The sequence below is a fragment of the Sylvia atricapilla genome, chromosome 12 (assembly GCF_009819655.1).
Source record: "Sylvia atricapilla isolate bSylAtr1 chromosome 12, bSylAtr1.pri, whole genome shotgun sequence".
Lineage (NCBI taxonomy): Eukaryota > Metazoa > Chordata > Aves > Passeriformes > Sylviidae > Sylvia > Sylvia atricapilla.
The window spans coordinates 370,764-388,743 of record NC_089151.1 but is presented as its reverse complement, the minus strand read 5'-3'; the positions used below and the strand labels follow the sequence as shown (position 1 = coordinate 388,743).

General features: G+C 51.4%; 1 protein-coding gene across 1 annotated transcript in view; it reads left to right on the top strand.

Annotated features, from left to right (window-relative positions):
* Positions 1-17,980, top strand: part of ZFHX3 (zinc finger homeobox 3) — a 122,691-nt gene that overhangs the window by 61,880 nt on the left and 42,831 nt on the right. Inside the window, exon 4 of the mRNA XM_066327370.1 lies at positions 8,781-9,012. Coding sequence (XP_066183467.1) covers positions 8,781-9,012 — 232 coding nt within the window. The remainder of the gene's footprint in view (positions 1-8,780; positions 9,013-17,980) is intronic.

Below are 17,980 nucleotides of genomic sequence, written 5' to 3'. Positions count from 1 at the left end.
CTGTCCCCGTGTTCAGGGTAGGCTGATGCACAGTGTGCCCCAGAGGTCGTGCTCTGGCTGCCCAGCCCTGCAGGCTGTGCCACTGGAGAAGGGCTGCTCCACTGCCAGGGGCTTCCCTGGCTGTTTTTCAGCTCACCTTCAAGACTGGAGTATTACATATTTCCTCTTTCTGCTTCCATTCTCCCCTACTAGCCCATACACCATCCTTTAGTTTCCCTTCCTCCCTTATCACCTGATCCTGAAAAATCCTTGCTGTGGGCTGTGGGCAAAGGATGAGCTGGGTCTTTTGTTTTTCCATGGATCTCTGCTGGTTTCTGCATGGGGAGGTTGTGTCCTCCACGTCTTTGATACTGATATTCTGCAATCTGTGGTGAGGATTGAAAAACTGTCGTGTGCGTTGTTGTTACTGTTTTGGTTATCTGCTGGGAGCTGAGGTGGTACAGTGCTGTAAGAAGTTATAAAGAAGCAGTGTGAAAACAAGGAAAGCTTCAGTCCATCACAACTTCCCTGGAAATGGATGAAACAATAAATCCCAGGCGAGGGGAGTTAATCTGTGGGAGTTAATAGTGTTTTATTCAATAGTATGAGCTCAGGCTGGGGTTCCGTGGAGCCAGGGCAGGGCAAAGGGGCTGGCACACCTGGGTGCCCCTTGACTTTGGGATGTGGGGCAGAGCACAGGGGTGTCAGACAGTCCTCAAGCCTTTCCCTCAGAGACCAGACTTTCCTTTTCCAAAAGACTTCATATGGGGGGAAGAATAATTTTAATTTGAATCCTTAAAGCAGCCTCCACACATAGAGAAGGGTTTGGGTGGTGAAGTCAGAGATGCACTATCAACACAAGACCCAGGAGCATGTTGCATCAGAGCCTCCTCAGAGAGCCCTGCGTAACACAGGGATCATTCCTGGGGCTGCCAGAGGAAACAAAACATCACTGCTATGGAGAGTCCTAGCCTGGCTCTGTGTTACAGAAAGCCCTCTTCAATTACTCAGCAGCTACACAATTACAATATGGACAACAGATTTCGATCCTGCTGTCTTTCCAGGTTCCCCCCAGACCTTTTGATTACATAATTTACTTTTTATCCAGTGTTTTTCCATATTCCCAGGCTGCTCTAGTTCACCTGAGTGTTCACAGCTTAGCAAGTCACACTGAACTGATTATTTTCAAGTAGATGTGCAAAATACAGTATAAAGGTCTGGGCAGTGGCATTGTGAGGCCTGCTTATGGTTACTGTCTTCAGTTGTTTTTTCCCCATTTGTTTTCCTAACCCTGGAAAAGATGAGGCTCTGTGAATTCCTCAGGTCCTGCCTATCCCAGCACTGAGAAAGGAGTGGGCTGGAAGCCCTCAGCCTCTTCCTTGGTGATGTTGCTGCATTCTGGCACTTTTTTTTTTTTCTTTTTTAATCACTTCATCCTATTGCTTTGCAGGCAGAAGTGCAGCTTTTCCGCTGTGTTTCTCCAGGGATGACAGCATCCATGGAAATACAAAGTGACAGAACTGTATGCTTTCCTAAGGATCAGAATGTCCCTATTCCAGGCTTTGGTTCAGTTGCAAGAGGAGTTCAGCCATTCCCAAGCTCTGGGCTGCTCCACAGGAGCTGCTGGGTGAGGCTGGCTCTGGGTGACACCCCTCACATCCTGGCTGGTCGTAGGAGAGGTCACTTTGTGTGAGGTTTGCTGGTTCCTGTTGGTCAGAGGTGCACAGGTGAGCAGCACAGGTGCCCTTGCAGGGCTGTCCTGGGTCCTGTGGTGGAGCCACAGCCAGGCAGGAGCGTGCAGGGTTGAGGGCAGCACTTCACAGGCCAGCTGATAGGAAATGTACTCTCCTGGTGCTTTGGTTTTAGCACTATAATTAGTGGGATCGATACTCACACTCCTGTGTGCATCTCCATGTACAGCAGCGATTGTGCCTCTGTCTCCCGGGGGAGATTTTGGGGATCTGAAGGATTCTCTGCAGCTGAAGTTGCAGTTGCCCAAGAGTGGATTTCCTGTGCTGGCAGGACTTTGCAGCACAGCTGTGGGCGAAGAGAAAGTTGGATGCTGTGGGAGAGTGCCCAAGCACGGTCAGACCTGTTGTTTCCCCCTCTCCAGGCTGCTCAGCAGGTGTGCAGTGACCCAGCTGTGCAAGGGATACCTGTGCTGCCGGAGTTAGGTGCTGCAGCTGGAGAGCAGCAGCTCTGGCTCTTCCCTCACCTCCCTTGGCATCTCCTCCCTCCCTGGAGAGGTCTTCAGGCAGCCTCCCACTCTGTGTCCCCTGCACTGGGAGGGGTTGGCTGGCATAACTGGGCCAGTGCTGGCTCTGCCCTGGACTTTGTCCTTCCCCAAGACATGGGAGGGAAGTCTTCCACAGGAGGAGTCTTAGTGAAGCTCGTGGCTGTCAGCTGTCCCCATACAGGTTTGCATCTTCAGGCGTCTCCTCCCAGGAATGATTAATTAGTGCTTGCAGGTCTGTTGCGCAATTAAAAAGGTGCAGGGGATGTGATTACAAGTTCAGCCTTTCTTGCCACTTGTTTTCTGTTAACCTCTGCTGTTCTCTGTCCACGGACCCCACGGGACTGTGGGTGTGCAGGGACACTGCTCATCACGGGCAGCATAAACAATGTCCTTGTTAGGAGCTGCTCCAAGACCCTGCGAAGAAGTTGGCTGCTGGAGTCAAGCAGTAGCTGGGACTGGGCCTCCCCCTGGGCTTTAGCCCCTCCTCATTAAGCAGGTCCGAGCTATTGATTGGGAGCTTGTGTTTGGAAGAGTCTTACTTACTCTATGCATTATCTTGACAGATTGATCAGACCTGATTGAGAACCTCTTAAAGGAACGAACAGCTGTAATGGGAAAGTTGGACTCTGTCATCCGTTAGGATGATTCTGGGAGCGAGAAGAACGAGGCTGACATCTTGGAGCAATTGTATTTACAATTAACATGGCTGAAAACGATTGCCTCTATTGATCCCCCCTTCCTGCAATTACAGCCCCATTGTTTACATTCCAGCACTTCAGTTATAAAAAGGAAATTCAATAATTATTGCATTATTTAAAGTTAAAGTGCCACAGAGTTTGCTGGCTATGCTTGCTGGTTGATTTAACGTTCAGTAAAATCCATCCTGAGCTCTCCATCCTTAGGCTGAGCAATATTTGGCTTTTAATGAGACTTCAAGGGCTGGTGGAGCAAACCCCATTTGCTGGGTCGCTTTAGGGTTTGTGGGGGAACCCAAAAGCTTGCAGCACAGCTAGCACCAGGCACATGGCTAACAAGGAGAGCATCTCTTGTGTTCACTTATTGCCAGGCAGGGCTGGAGGGATCAGAAAATACAGATGTGGTGAGGTACAGGGATGGGCTGTTAATGGGGGCAGTTGTGGCTCTTCTTCAGCCCTTTCCATGTGATGTGGGGACTTGGATTGGTACCTCAGCCTCTGTGGCAGGAGGGAGTGCTACATTTCCTGCCTCTAGGTAAGAAAGATCAGGGTCAGAGAGCAATTACCACAAGCTGAGCTGCAGAAACTCAGGGGCAAATGAGCCTGAAGCCCACCACTGGCACTGCACCACGGAGGAGTGATGCATGGAGGCAGGAGGCTGGGGGAGGGCAGGGTTTGTGACGCTGCTCCTTTGGAAGCACTAAACAATTCAGGATGTTGGATATGAAAGAGCAGAAGTTCAGCTTTTGAACCTGCTGGATGCAGGATCAGTGTTCCCCCCCGGAGGAGGAAGGGGGAGCACTGCTGGCACTGCAGCTGTCTGTCCCCAGTGCGCAGGCAGCGTGTCCCACTGCGCGCTGCGGCCGCTCCCGGCTCCAGGAAATTCCAGCTGCGGCTGCAGGTGTGAAAGGAGAGCAAGATGGATTGGCCAGCCCTGACTTTTATGGAGTACTTGGAACAGACCAGGATCAGACAGCTGCATCCACATGACTTTCATTAAAAATTCAGATTCTTCTCTTGCAGGGCTGCGCGATTTATCTCGTGCAGCACATCAGAGGCACACTGGGGCCAAGAGATGCTCACAAGGCCTCTGAGGTCTGCAGCAGGGTCGGGTCCCTTTCTGTGGTGACCCACAGCCCCCCTCCAGCTGCGCTGTAAGGGTCACCTGCTGTCCCTCCCCAGGAGCATACAGTCCTCAGTGGCACCTGAAGTGTTTCCTACCATGCCTGTGACTAATTACCCCGTCTGACCTCACCCCAAGGAAGAGTCAGTCCCTGGGTATTCTCCTGTGCTGCAGATCTGCTGGCAGGGCTGAAGTGGTTCCAGGAGCTCCTGAGCCTCTCTGAGCCAACTCAGCCTCTCAGAGTAAATGCTGAGGCACTCCCTGGTTCCGTGTGCAGGTTCTGACCACTGGGACTGCTCGGACATTAGTGCTTGTGGGGGACAGCCAGCCCAGTGCCACCTCTGTGGTGCGCTTCTTTCTGCGACTTTTGTCAACTTCCAGCAGACTTTTGGCTCCTTCCTCCCCAGCTGCATCTGTCAATTCTTTGAAATCACTGCTGGCTTTACCCATCCTAACAGAGCTGGGTGCTGAGTTCAGTGGTAGGAAAAGTGTTACGTGTGAAGGAAAGCTCTGCCAAAGATGTTGAAGTCTGACAACTTCTTTTCCAAGAAGCTCTGGGTAGTGGAGTGGCCTTTGTCTTCATGGCAGGTAGCCTGTGATGTGGAGGAGGTTTCTGCCGGCTGTTTGTCAGTGACCCTGGCCGTCCAGAATGGTCAGAGCGGTGAGAAGAGGAGGTTTGGCAAGCAGGAGGGCAGGAGCTCGCCAGGCTTTGCGCAGCGCCGGAGCGCTGTCAGCTGAGGATCTGCAGGGCTGCAGCCGCCGGCCCTGTCACAGCCAGGGGGAGGAACATCGTTCCTTTTGTTCCTGCTGGTGTGCTGCTGTGTAGCCTTTATGAGCTTATTTTCCCACTTCGGGTTCTGGCCCCAGTGCTGTTACCTCATCTGCGTCTCCTGCCCGGAGAGCCGCAGCCCCGTGCGGGGGATCTCCCGGGGCAGCTGGGGACCACCATCTGCCTGTCCTTGGGGCACTGGCAGAGTTCCTGCTGCTGGTTGTCCCGTCAAAGGCTGCAGGAGAAGGGGCCATCCTCGAGTCTGGAGAGGTTCCTCACGTGTTCTCCTGCTTTTGCAGCGTGGACCTTCCCTGGGGTTGGTGCTGGGGTGTTGCCCCTCAGTGCAAACCAGGGGCTTGAGAGGTGCTGGTGCTGTGAGCCTGGGCTTGTCCTGAGCAGCGTTCAGAGCCCTCCGAAGGGTAAACTTCGGGCCAGTTAAGACTGCATAGGAACTTGGCCTTTTTCTATTGAATAATAAACATCCAAGGCATGAGGTAGTTCAAAGAGTTGTTGCATCTCCCTGGTGGGTTGAGGTTACAGGTCAGACATCCCGCAGAACAGCAGCTGAGCTGTTCAACTTGGCAGAGAGGGATTGGAGGAGCCCCTGGTGCCCCTTGGCAGTGCTTCAGGGGGGTTTCTGTCCTGTCACTGCTGGAATCAGGCTCACGGCACTGTGGCTGAATAAACTTTGTGCAGGAGAGGCTTTGAGCAGACAGTGTTTTAACATCTTTTAAAATTTAGAAGGTCTTTTAAAATTTATAAGATGCAGAAAAGCTTAGAAGTCATGGTGAATATGAACTGCAGGAACAGCTACAGAGGTGTTCATGAGAGTTTGTTACCTGTGTAAGAGCAGCAGCTCTGGGTCTCAGTCCTGTGTACTAGAGTCTCAGCTCCAAGGAACATTGTGTGGTATGTGGCATGGGCTGCGGGGGGCTGTCTGCACTCAGGCAGGCTGCTGCAGTGTCATGCACAATTCCATGATTATTGTAAAGTACTGTGCTGAGGCAGCATAGTGTGGGGAAAGGGGAGATGGTAAAATAAACAGGAGTTTGGGGTATGTGAAGGATGGACGGAGAGAAACAAGAACTGACTGTAGCATCATTCCTTACTTCGTTTAAAAATCAGATTTCCATAGTCGTATCCTGTGAGCATTTACTCCTTGGCAGAAGAAGGCAGTTCTGGGGCAGGTGCTGGAGAGTGACAGCAGGGCAGTCAGTCTGGTGGGGTGGTGGGACCAGCCTGGCCACACCGTGGGGACAGGGCAGGGCTGGGGGACACTGAGGGGCTGGTGGCACCGAGCTGGGGCAGGGGAGGGAGGCGAGGCCTCTGGCAAGACCCTCCTGTGCCCACAGACAGGCTGGGTTTGGGTGGTGCACGAGGGAATAGGTGCTGGGAGCCTGTGGTCAGTAACACAGGAACACCCGTGTCCCCCGGGCAGCTGCACTCGTCAGCCGTATGGTTTCCATCAGAGCCTTCCTCTCTCTGCTTCTGATTTAAAGTGTAGCTTTGACTCACCCTGATCAATATTTTGCATGCCATGCGTGAAGAACCAGATGTTGGAAGTTTCCTATTGTGGAGAGGGAGGGGGCAAACACCCCCTCAGACCCAGAGAAATCAATGTTTTCTGACAGAAGTTGGTTGGTTTTCCTTGGAACAATATATTCTTTTGATTTTCAAGTTGATTTGTCTTCTAACAAGGTTCTGGTTTAGTATTTTGAATTTGTTTCCTGTGATACAGATAAATTCTCACAAGGGGGACGTTTAACAGTGTGATGGGCAATAACTACATGTACTTGGACAACATTTCATTGCCTCCAGCAGCTCACAGCTTGGACTGGCTTGGCCCTCGTGTCTTCTTTCTCTGGACTGCTCCTTTCCTCTGCTGGAGGATGGCTGGATCAGGTGCATGCCATGCTGTGCCCAGGCTGGGCTTGGTGGCACCCTCAGCCTGTGACTCCTCCAGCATGACGGGCAGGTGAGGCTGACCCCAGCACAAGAGATGTTTGAGAGGAAGCAAGAGAACAGCGTAAAACAAGACACATTTATTAAACTGTTTAAAACAAATGTTTTCCTAAAACCCCCTTTTAAATGAGAGCAGTGCAGACTGTGCCTCTGGTTCCACAGAGACCATGTCCTTAATATTTCCTTGAACCCGTGACCGGATTTCTCTCTAATTGCTCTCTGGGGTTTTCCTGGCTCGGCGCAGAGGCTGCGGCTGAGCCCGTGGGCACTTCCCGAGCTCGGCGCGGGGTTTGGGATGGGCTGTCCCTGGCAGGGACGGGGACAGGGCTGGTGTGGGGCTGGAGGCAGCAGCACAGCACCAGGGGCTGTGGCAGGGGCTGTGGCAGAGCCAGGCTGGCCCGTCTGAGGTGGGCACACTGCTCCAGTGATGGGCTCACTGACCTTTCCTGCCGTGAGCCATTCGTCTTTTTCTGGCTCAGGAAGAGGGTAACGCATGCAAACAATAGAAATGAGATGAGGAAGAAGTTCTTATAAGGGAAAACAGCAAAAAATCTTTTGAGGGCACCAGTGGGATTAGTGCCCTCGTGGATTCTTCAAATATTACAGTGAATTTAATTAAATACATCGTGATCCCAAAAGAGGCTAGTCTAATTAGCCAGATCTAGAATACATTTATTCTCTTTCCTCGCTCTTCCAATGAGAAGCCTCAGCATCAGCTCATATCCTATTTTTAATCATTCCTAGACTCAGAGGGCTCTCCTTCCTCCGTGTGAGCAAGGCACACAGCGCTGGGTAATATGTGTCTTTAATCTTATCTCAGCTGTAACTGAGATAATAAGCATCAGAATTTTTTACTAGAAGATCCTAGCTGCACGTAGGCAATATTTTGATTGACAAACCTCAAGTTCATGTCCAAATCATTGTACTTGTGCCTTGGGCCAAGTGGTGTGGTGAGGAGAGAGTTGCATGAGATGACACAAAGACCCAAAGAGGTCTTGGGGTTGGATGGCAGGAGCTGGCGGGGAGTATGGCACAGCTGAACTGCTTGGTGTGGGGTGGAAACACCCAAGGCCTTCACTGAGGGATCTCATGTTGTTTCACCTCAGTATTCATTTTTTCTGAACCAGTGACACACCCGTACTGTGGAATTGGGAAAGTTCCTGTGACCTCCCACTGCCCAAGGGGAAGGGGCAGCAGCTGTGCCATGGCAGCAAGCGTGGCTGTGCAGGGTGAATTCTTCCCTCTGCTTCTAAGAAATAATTTCCATGTCTGTGGGATTCATGACAGGAAATGACTGCTTGTTTCCCCAGAGGAATGGACCTCTACCAGGGGGTTGATAGGTTTTGCCAAATAACTGTGGTATGATAATCCAGAATTAGGCACACAGCTTGGGAGGGGACAGGGTTTTTCCAGGTGCTGGCCTCTCACGGTGGTACCTGTGGCATTTCAGCCGAGGTCTCTGTCACAGCCATCTTAGAGGCTGCTGCTTCCTTCCTGATCCAAGGAGGTAGAACCTGGATGCCAGGGAGGGGAGAGCTGGATGTGGGCAGGATGGCTCAGCACTCTGCTTCCATACAGTGTCCAGGACCTCTCTGTCTAATGGGTTTGTTGTGTTCTAGGTTTGCTTTGGTTTTACTCTTCCTACTCTTCCTAATGAGAATTTACCAAGTTTAATTTTAGGTTTGTTAAGCAGTTGGATCCTCTCCCAGGACAAGCTTTGAGTGTGAGTCGTGAGCAGGTGTTACTGCTGGGTCTGGTGCTGTCCCTCCCTGGGGGAGAGGATGTTACCTGTGTCCCTGTGTGCTTTGTGCCCATTTCGGTGAGTTTTGGTTTTCGTGCTCTTCAGCAGGAGAGCGTGTAATACCTTGGGAACAAACAGGCATTGTCTCACTGCATCCATGTCAAAATGTGGCTCCTTCACTAATTCCCAGGTGCCTTTTGGCAGTGTACCGTGGACAAACGCAGGAGACTGGGGGCATAAAGGACAGTGACATCCCTTTGCTCTGTTCTCCACAGCACCTGCAGCACCATGAGAGCGGGGTCGAAGGGGAAAGCTGCTACTACCACTGTGTCCTGTGCAGCTACTCCACCAAGGCCAAGCTGAACCTCATCCAGCACGTGCGCTCCATGAAACACCAGCGGAGCGAGAGCCTCCGGAAGCTCCAGCGCCTCCAGAAGGGTCTCCCAGAGGAGGAGGAGGACCTGGGGCAGATCTTCACCATACGCAAGTGCCCAGCTGCCGAGGCCGGTGAGTGCCTGGGTGTCAGCAGGGGTGGGCGAGGGCCATCGGACCCTCTGTGCTCCTGGTGACAAACTTGGTGATGTTCCTGTGTCTCTGGGCTGTGGGCTGACACAGTTCCTCAGTAGTGCGCTACAGGAATCCCACCTGCCTGAGGTGGGGTTTGGGATGTTGAAGTGAGTGTGTTGGTTCAGGTTGGTGCCTTAAACCTCGGAGTATTATATGAGCATCTAAAGATACTGTCATATCTGGACAGCTCAACAAACCAGTGCACCAGGAGATGCTTTGCAGTGAGTCAGGTGGTGCCCTCAGCACCAGCATAAGCTGTGCCAGCTTGGCACTGATTCCTGGTACTGCAGTTACTCTAGACTGGGAGGGGGAGCTGGGCAAAAGGGGTGGGCAGGACATGTGAGTTTTCCATGTCTGTTTTCCATGACTCCTCTTGGTATGGTAAATAAAGGGAAGGGCTTATGTGAAACATTTGCTCTCACAGATCATAGGACAGGGATTGCAGCTGAGAATCCAGCAAGAGTTAGTGTGCCTAAAAGGAGCAGTTAGGCTGGATGGAGCAGAGGTGGTACTTTGTTCAGTCGTGTAAAGGGTGGAGATGTTTTTAATGTTTTGAAAAACCCAGGTCTCCTGAAGCCCTCTCTGGAGGGAGGAGGAGAATCATCCTGGGTCTACTGGTTTGTGTGCTGTCAAGACACAGTGGTGCTGGAGATGGGGTGTGCCAGCAAAAGCCTTCATAATCCTCATAACTTCAAGCAGGAGTTTTCTCTATGAGTGCTGTGAAAATGGGTAAATCCTACAAAGAGCCACTCTGGGAAACTGGCATTCTGCAGTGAATGCACATGGAGACAAGGAAGGTGATCTTGGCCAAAAGGGTTGAGAAGGGACAGCAGCAGCAGCTGAGAGAGAACATGTGGGGTTTTCAGAAATGTCCCTTGAATTCACAACTGGGTTCTGTTGCTGTTATGCCTGTGAGTAATGAGGTTCTGAAATAAACCCAGAACCCCCCAAGAGTGAGACAGGAGATTTTTCGTGAAGAGTTAAATCCAGTCTCGTGGAAAAAAGCGCCCAGGGTGTGACCTTGGTGGCCCAGCGGAGTCGAGAGCATGGAACAGGCTTCCCAAAGGTGACAGTGACAGCGAGAGCGGTGGCAGCCACAGCACCCCGGGGGACAGCACCACGGCGGGGCCCTGCCCTAGGAAAACACTCCAAATTCACAAGGCTTCTTCGGGCAGGGCTCTGGGCTGTGAGCTGCCTAAATGCAAAATGAGCAGAGAGGGGAAACCATCCGTGCCCTTTGTGATAGACAGAACAACCTTGAGAACCTTGTTTACTCTAGAAATTTGTGTTTGCCTTGTCTTTTACTGTACAAACCTTATCTTTGCCATCCGGCCGCCCAGATTAGGACATGGCAGGTACTGGGAGGGCAGGAGCTGACTGCCTGGGAGAGAGAACAGTGTGGTGACCATTTTAAAAAACGTCATGTAAAACTCCTGACAAGTCACTGAAAGGAAAGCTCGATTTACAAATATTTTCATTTCCTTCAAGCTTGTTGGTTCTTCAACAAAAACTGACAGCAAACAAGACGCAATTTCTTGGTCATACTTTATTTCAAAGGTTATGAATACAAGCAAGAATAAGGCTGCAGAAGGCAAAGGGGGTATCTTGGGTCTGTGTTGCAAGTCACTTTAAGCTGAGAGACTTAATTTCAAACACTCCTGAGCCCATGGTTGAGCTGGTGGAAGTGGGACACCTCAGTGGTGTGCTGGGCCAGGCACCCTGCAGGGATGGGAGTCAGGTTTGGGTGAGAAGCTGCTGTGACCCCAAGGGGGAGAAGGGATGCTCCCATCTCCCACTCACTCTGATCCCAGTACATCCCCCTGGTGTGGGGACAGTTAGCTGCAGGGCACAGGGGCAGTGTGAGTCTGTGCCCTCCGTCTCCTCCTGCTCTCTAACAGGGTCTCTTCTGCGTCCCCATCAAGGTTTTTATTGCTGTTTTCTGACCACTGGGTAGGCTTTTCCCTGCTGCTTTTTGATCGAGTGTCTCTGTGGTATTAGATACCAGGCTCAGACACCTGACAGATACTTGTCCATGGCACTTCTCTGGTCTGTGACACATGTCTGCTAGGGCACAGAGGGGCGGTGACTCCTTTGTTGCTTTGCTGCAGTCCAGGTGCAGTTCTGTTCTGTCCTGTGGCCTCGTGTGACACGGTGGAGTGGCCCCGTTCCCCTCCTGCCCTGTCCCATTGCTGTGCACGGAGCGTGGGTGCTGGGGTGAACGCTGTGTGTGCCTACTCTGTGTGTACCTACTCGCTGCTGTGTGCAGGCATGTAGGAGAAAGCAGCGCTGTCTGGAGACGGGGAGTAGATATTTGCTTGTGTAGATGCATCTCAATCTGTTGGAAGAGAGCTCTGATCACACCTTAATTAGTCCTCTAACAATCTGCAAAGGTCAGTGCCAATTGCCTGTTCATTTACATTTGTAATTGTGATGGTTCTTGATTGCACATTAGTTGCAACTCACTCCCTCCCACCCTGCAGAAGCACAGGCAGCCTGAGCAGCCGCTCCAGGGACACAGGGACCTTTGTCCCTGCCTGTGCCAGCCCCTCAGCTCTCCCCAAAAACTGCTGTCTTCTGGGGAAGAGCTTTAGGATCTGCCCTCCACTTCCAGTAAAGGGATGATGAAGTTGTTGGCAGGGAAATTATATGGACATCAGGCAGGAAACCCAATCCTCCTTGAACTGGATAATTAAAGACAATTGAACTTTTCTGCTTGCTTTGAGAAGTGTGCTCGTTGCACAGGAGATGGGAGGTGCCTGGAAGTTCAGCTGGTTTGTTGATCAGAGAGAACACAGCTTCAAGGAAGGGGGTATTGTCCTCTCAGGGTATTTTTGCACATCTCTTGCTGTGGTATCTGGGCTGCTGCCACTGCAGATGGCAGCCCCTTGCTGCAGCAGCATCTATGTAATGTTACCCATAAGCTAATTGATTTTTAATGATGGGGGTTTAGAGAAGAAAAAAGTGAAGAAAGCGTGACCATAATAAAAACCAAAACGTTCTCAAGATGTTGGATGAATGCACTTACAGCTCATTAGGTAATGATAGAAACAAATGTGGAACAACCTGCATCGAATTTTCATTCTGACTTTGGAAGTGTTTCTTTCATCCCAGAAGGCATCAAGCACCTCTCCCTGTCTTGGGCACCCGTGCACAGGGTCGTTGGTCAGAGCAGGATTTCTGCTCTGGGTCCAGCACGTGGTGCCCCTGCTGTCCCCATGGTTTTCCTCCCCATGTGCCACCCACACAGGTGGGGCTGTTGGGCCCCCACTGCTCAGCCTGTGTCCCCCTGGGCGAGTGCTGGTCCCACTTTGTGTTTCCTCCTTTCCCTGTTTCTCCTGACTCCTCCTTTTCCATCCCTGCTCTCCCTTCCTGTGGGAGGAGCAGAAGGCCCTTGCCCACTCCTCCCAGTGTGTGGGACAGACATCCTTCAGGTGTCCATCAGGTGTCCATGCTCCTTGCCTCTCCCCACTTCTGCACAGAGGACTGTCACTGTGGTGGCCACGCTGCCGCAGCAATCCTTCTCATTGCTGCCAAATCGTTGGCAATCCTCTCCTTCCAGCACAGGATCCTGGCTGGGGCCCTCGCAGGAGGAGCAGGGCTGATGCTCTGGCAGCCCTCGCTGGACACCAGATGCTGTGAAGAGCCCCTTTGTCCTGGTGGGACAGGGGCTGGGGAGATCACCAGTGCCCAGCCTTGCTGGAGCACCCTGTGCCAGCCCACAGCAGGGGAGTGCCCAGCCTCCCTGCTCCAAACAGGGGGATTTCAGGTATTTTGGGGAGTACTGTTAGTGCCAAACTCTGCTCTGAGAGCCCCTGCAGAGCTGGTTCCTTGGACGGGGGGCATGCATCAGAACCCCTGCTTTCCCTCCCTCTGCCCCACAGGCAGAGGTGCACTGTTTGTCTACATCTCCCTTGTGTTTCAGTGTTTGACCTTTTGAAGGGCTGGGAGCTGCAGACTGAAATCGGGATGTGAATCTTTAATGAAACCCAGTATGTAAACAGAGCTACAGCATAGCCAAAGCAGTGTTGAGATGAGGAAACCCCACGTGGTTTAAAAACAGTAGTTGCCAGCCTCAGAATCACAGAATCACAGCTCAGCCTGAGTCCCCTGTGCCCAGCAGGGTGCTGGTTTGGCTGCTGCCCCTCTGTGCCCATGTGGGACACGGTGCTGCTCCTCTCACAGGGAGCTCTGTGGCTGCCCCAGTGGGTGAAGGCATCTCCATCAGGGGCCAGGGGCAGGTCCCCTGTGCCCAGGAGCCTGTTTGCTCAGGGGGTGGTGTGCACTGTGAGGTTTCTCTCTGAGTTTCTCTCAAGCAGAAGGGAGGCTGGATGCCAGCCCGGTCAGTTCCAAACTTGGCAGACCTGCAGCATGCCCCAAGACCTCACCTGCTTCCTCGAGACTGAGACACTGCTCTCTGGTTCCCCCTTCTACTGTCCAGGCTCTACAGTTCCTCTCTTCCCTCAGTAGCCATTTCTTGGACTGGGAATTGTGACCAGCCCATCTGTAAAATGAAGCAAATGGTGGAGAAAGGGAGAGGGGATCTTCCACCAAAAACCTCCTGGAGGGAGCCATCGGCTTATTTTCCCACCTTCAAGAGTGGGCAACCATGTAAGGCATTTTTCCTTCACCATCATCAAGCATGGAGTAATTATTCATGGAGTTTGTTACAGCAGGGATGTGAGGTATGCCTTTGGAGTGGATTTTTTATGAGAGCGGACTCTCTACTTCCAGGAGAACTTGAAGACTTTTGAAGTGAAAGTTGGTAGTGACAAATTACATTTCTTCAAACTTAAAATAAATTTTTGGTGGGATCTGATGTCCTCTACTTGGTCTCCATTAAATACAGTGAGGTCATTCTTAATGATGCCTGCTGGTCTCCAACTTCTGCTGGGGGTAATGGAGGGTTTTGGAAAGAAATCACCGGTTTGTTTTGTAATCTCTCTCCAGTTTTCAATGGGACTTGATTTCACACAGCAATTAAAAGCTTAGCAAAGCAGATGACCTGTATGGTGCCTGCAGGAAAAGAGCACACTGGAGCCCATGCTACAGCATCTGCCAGTCAAAACCACTCTGCAGCTCTGGCTCTGGTGATGATCCCGCAGTTAGATGTCTGAAATGTGTGGCCCTTGCAGAGGGCTGGGGGAGTAATTTCCAGGCTTGTCCTTGATTGACACATTTAATAATCAGCCAACCCAGGTTACAGCCTGAGCTGCTGTGTGCAAACACCAAGTGCTGCCCAGCTTCGTCCATCTCTTGGGCTTTTTCCCTCTCACTCTCCAAAACTTGGTACTGCCTTTTCCCAGTACGTGCTCTGTGACCCCCGAGGGCAGCAGCCAGCTCAGCTTTGTTTCCCAAATGCTGCATGCAAATGCAGCCAAACATCAGTATGCTTTGTGTGTCATCATGTGCATGGTCATGGTCATCATGTCCATGGAGCTGGGCCAGCAGCTGCAGGTTTGTGGGGCACTGGGGGCATGTGCACCCATCTCCTGGGGCTGTGTCCTGCAGCCAGGGCTGTGTCCTGCAGCCAGGGCTGGGAGACAGCTCTCCTGGCACAGGGGAAATCCCTTCCTGTCGTCTCCTCAGACACAGGGAGCGAGAGGAGGGATTGTCCTGGTTTGATAAAACCCTCACCCATGGTGCATAGCATATGTGGCCTAGCAGCAGAGGCAAACAGCCCTGGGCGATGTGCATATTGGGCTGATTGAACTTGCAGTTCCCTTTACTGCAGCAGTTTCTGATCTCCCTGCCAACCCCACCAACTACCCCCACATGCAGGATTATCTCTTGTTTTTCAAGATCTTATGTCACATGTGTTCATTTAGAGGACAGTTTGTTGCCTTCCCCTTTGTTGTTCTGCTGAACCTTGGAATTTTTTCATTTTTTAATGGATTGCATGGCTTCAGGACCTTTTACCTTTCCAGCAAGTTCCTGACAGAGTTGCAGTATTTTTGGCAAGGTCTCTCCACCGGGGGCCATCCCAAGGCTGGGCAGATGACAGAGTTTCTCTTCCATTGTCAGGCAGAGAGGTAGGGGGGAGCTTTTGATTCTGCTTTAGTTTCACACTGCTTTAATGGGCATTGAAATCCAGCAAAGGTGTTTCTGGCAGCCGTGGATCATCAGGGTGGCTGCACTGAGGACATGTGAATGCAACAGTTTGAGGAACTTTTAGGGGTCTTTTCTTTCCTGGTATTGCCCTGTAACATAATTTCTATCTGTTCCCTCCGTGCATCCTTTCTCCCACTTAAATTTTGGAGGACCCCATTCCCATCCCAGCAGCATCTCTCTGTCCTTTTCCATTTGGGACACAGTGGAGCTTATAAGGTCTGGCTGCACAGAATGCAGGGATAAAGTTAGTTCCCTTTAATATCTGGCAGAGGAAGATGTCCTTTGTTTTCTTTAGGGGAGAGGGGTTTGGTTTTGAGTTTAAAGTCAAGAGCAGTTGTGCCTTAGCTCCACTTTGACCAACCAGCAGCAAAGAGATAATCTCGAAAGGATATGAAAGGTTTAATCATTTTAATTTTGTTTTTATTAAAGTTGGTCGTGCCTTTTTTCCTGTGCCCCTGGTGAAGGGGGGTGGTGGCAGAAGCCTCCCCCAACCCTCCAGCATGTGGTTAATGAAAGGGCAGCGGGAGGAGCAGCAGCACCCAGCCCTGGCAGCAGTCTCAGACACTCTGTCCCACTCCAGCCACTTGTCCCGGGGAGAGCATGGCTTTCATTAAGCAGAAAGAGAGGAAGCTCTGACAGCTGACTTGTTCTAGAATGTTTTTCTTGTTCGACTGCATCCTAAAGCCCTTTCCACTTAGGAAAAGTCAAGGAGGGAGTCTCACCAGATGCTGCAGTACAACACTGTGAGGCTCCAAGTCCCTCTTCTCTGCTTTTTTCTCCCTATTCAAGCAAACTCCAGAGCCAGACTGAAGCCCAGCCATCAGAGGTCAGCGTCTCCCTATGCTCCATTTCCCTTGGGACTCAGGAGTGTCTTGGTACCTGTCTCTTGGTGCTCTGTTCATGAAGCTCTGCTGTCGATGCCCAGTGCCAGGTGCCCACTGCACCTTCTGCTTCTCTTCCCTGCTTCTCTTTTCCCCTTTCTCCTGCACAGATTTAGAATGGGGAGCTCTTCCCCTGAGGACTTGGAAGTGGTTGTAGCAGTGGTGCAGGTTAAAGGCTGAAGGTCTCTGTGTGAGGGGCAGGTCAGCAAACTCACCTCTTGAGGTGTAGCCGTGCTCCTTCTGTCCCAGGCTCACCCCTGCTCAGGTGCTGTGTCTGACCCAAACCCCTGCTTCGATCTTCTGGTGACATGAGGAAAATTAAACCCTCCAAAACCTTAGACACATGCTCCAGCAGCTGTTCCTCTTCTATCCCTGATGTATCATGTTTCTCTCATAGACTGTGTTGCAGCAGCTCATATCCAGCACCTTCCCACAGGTCTGACACTTGTAACCACTGCTGCACTTCTGTTTTCTCTTGTGCTGTGGTACTGGGCTTGAAATTAAATATCTTTGGATTGAACATGCCTCCTCCTGTATTCCCAGGTTCATGAGTTGAAAGAGTTGCCTGGCTGCTGTGCTCCTCTTGGTGTATTCGTTTGGGGTCTCTTCTCTTGTTCCACTGTTGACCTGAACTGAGAGGGGCTGGACCTTCTGCCCAGAGTCTGAAGCTCTGAACTGAGAGTTCTGGTGGTACCTCAGTACCTTTTTCCCTGCTGACATGCCCAGTGACACCCTTGCTGGGGACACTGGCAGAAAGGAAAGGTCAGTCATGTTCAGCTGGGCACAGGCTTTGTGTTGGGAGGCAGCAGGGATGTTTGACTGGTTTATAAGTAAGCAGTGGAGCAGGGTGAGGCCTGGAGCAGCACTCTGGTGTGCTTTCCTGTTTGGAAGGTGAGTTTGAAGCCTGCTGCCACCAAACGTGCCCATTTGGAGTTACAGGCTTCACTGTCCTGTGCAAAAGATCCATTTGTTTATAAAAACTGGTACGGGTCTGCAGGGTCATGCTCAGCACTGTAAGAGAATGTCCTTGCACCTTCCCCTTGTCATGGAATATCCTTGCAGGGCAGCAGCTCTTTTCCTGTTGTTCTGCCGTGTCCCTGCCGTGGTTCTCTCATAGTTCCTTCTGCTGCAGGAGCACATGGTCTTTACTTGGCAGGACTGAAGGAGGAGCTCCCCTCTTACCCAGACCTTGCCACGAAGCCCAATGCATGCCCAAAATTAGAAAGTGCTTTGTGACCTTTGTTCAGAGGAGACGTTATGAGAATAGGAAGTGCTCTCCTCCACTTCTGATCTATGGGTTGTGGATTTAATTGCAAGAGATAGGCAGCTTGGGTTCTGAATTAGATTCCTTTTTTTCTGTACAAGCCATAGGCAAAATGAGATTCCATACATTGTGGGGGGGATGATTTGTGGAACAAGGTTTTGCAGCAGCTGGCTCAGGCTGGCAGTGACCCCTGGCCTGGCCCACTCCAGCATTCCCTCTGCTGTGGTGTGCATGTTGGACCAGTCTCCTGTGTCCCTGCTCCAGCCCTCTGTTTGCCTCTACTTCTGAAATGCACTTGCTTCCTGTCCCTTCTGCGAGGCCTATTGATCCTCTGGTGATGACATTAACATCTCAGAACTACCTGGGAAGGAGCTACCACATGCATTTATTTTTCCACTAAAACTCTGAGATTGGCTAATAACGTGCCTGTCAGCACCAGTGTCCTGCCTGCTCTGACTGCTTCAGAGGGAAATCTGGGGACCCATAAACAAATAATAACCTACCCAACTCGAGGTCTCATCCTTGTTCCTACTCAAATTCAGTTCATGCCCTTAAGCAAGAGGGTTTCTCTTTCTTCCAAATACTCAGTTTGCTTTTCCGAGTCGCACATCTTGATGCCTTTGCCATATATTTTGATTTCTTGAGGCCACAAGTA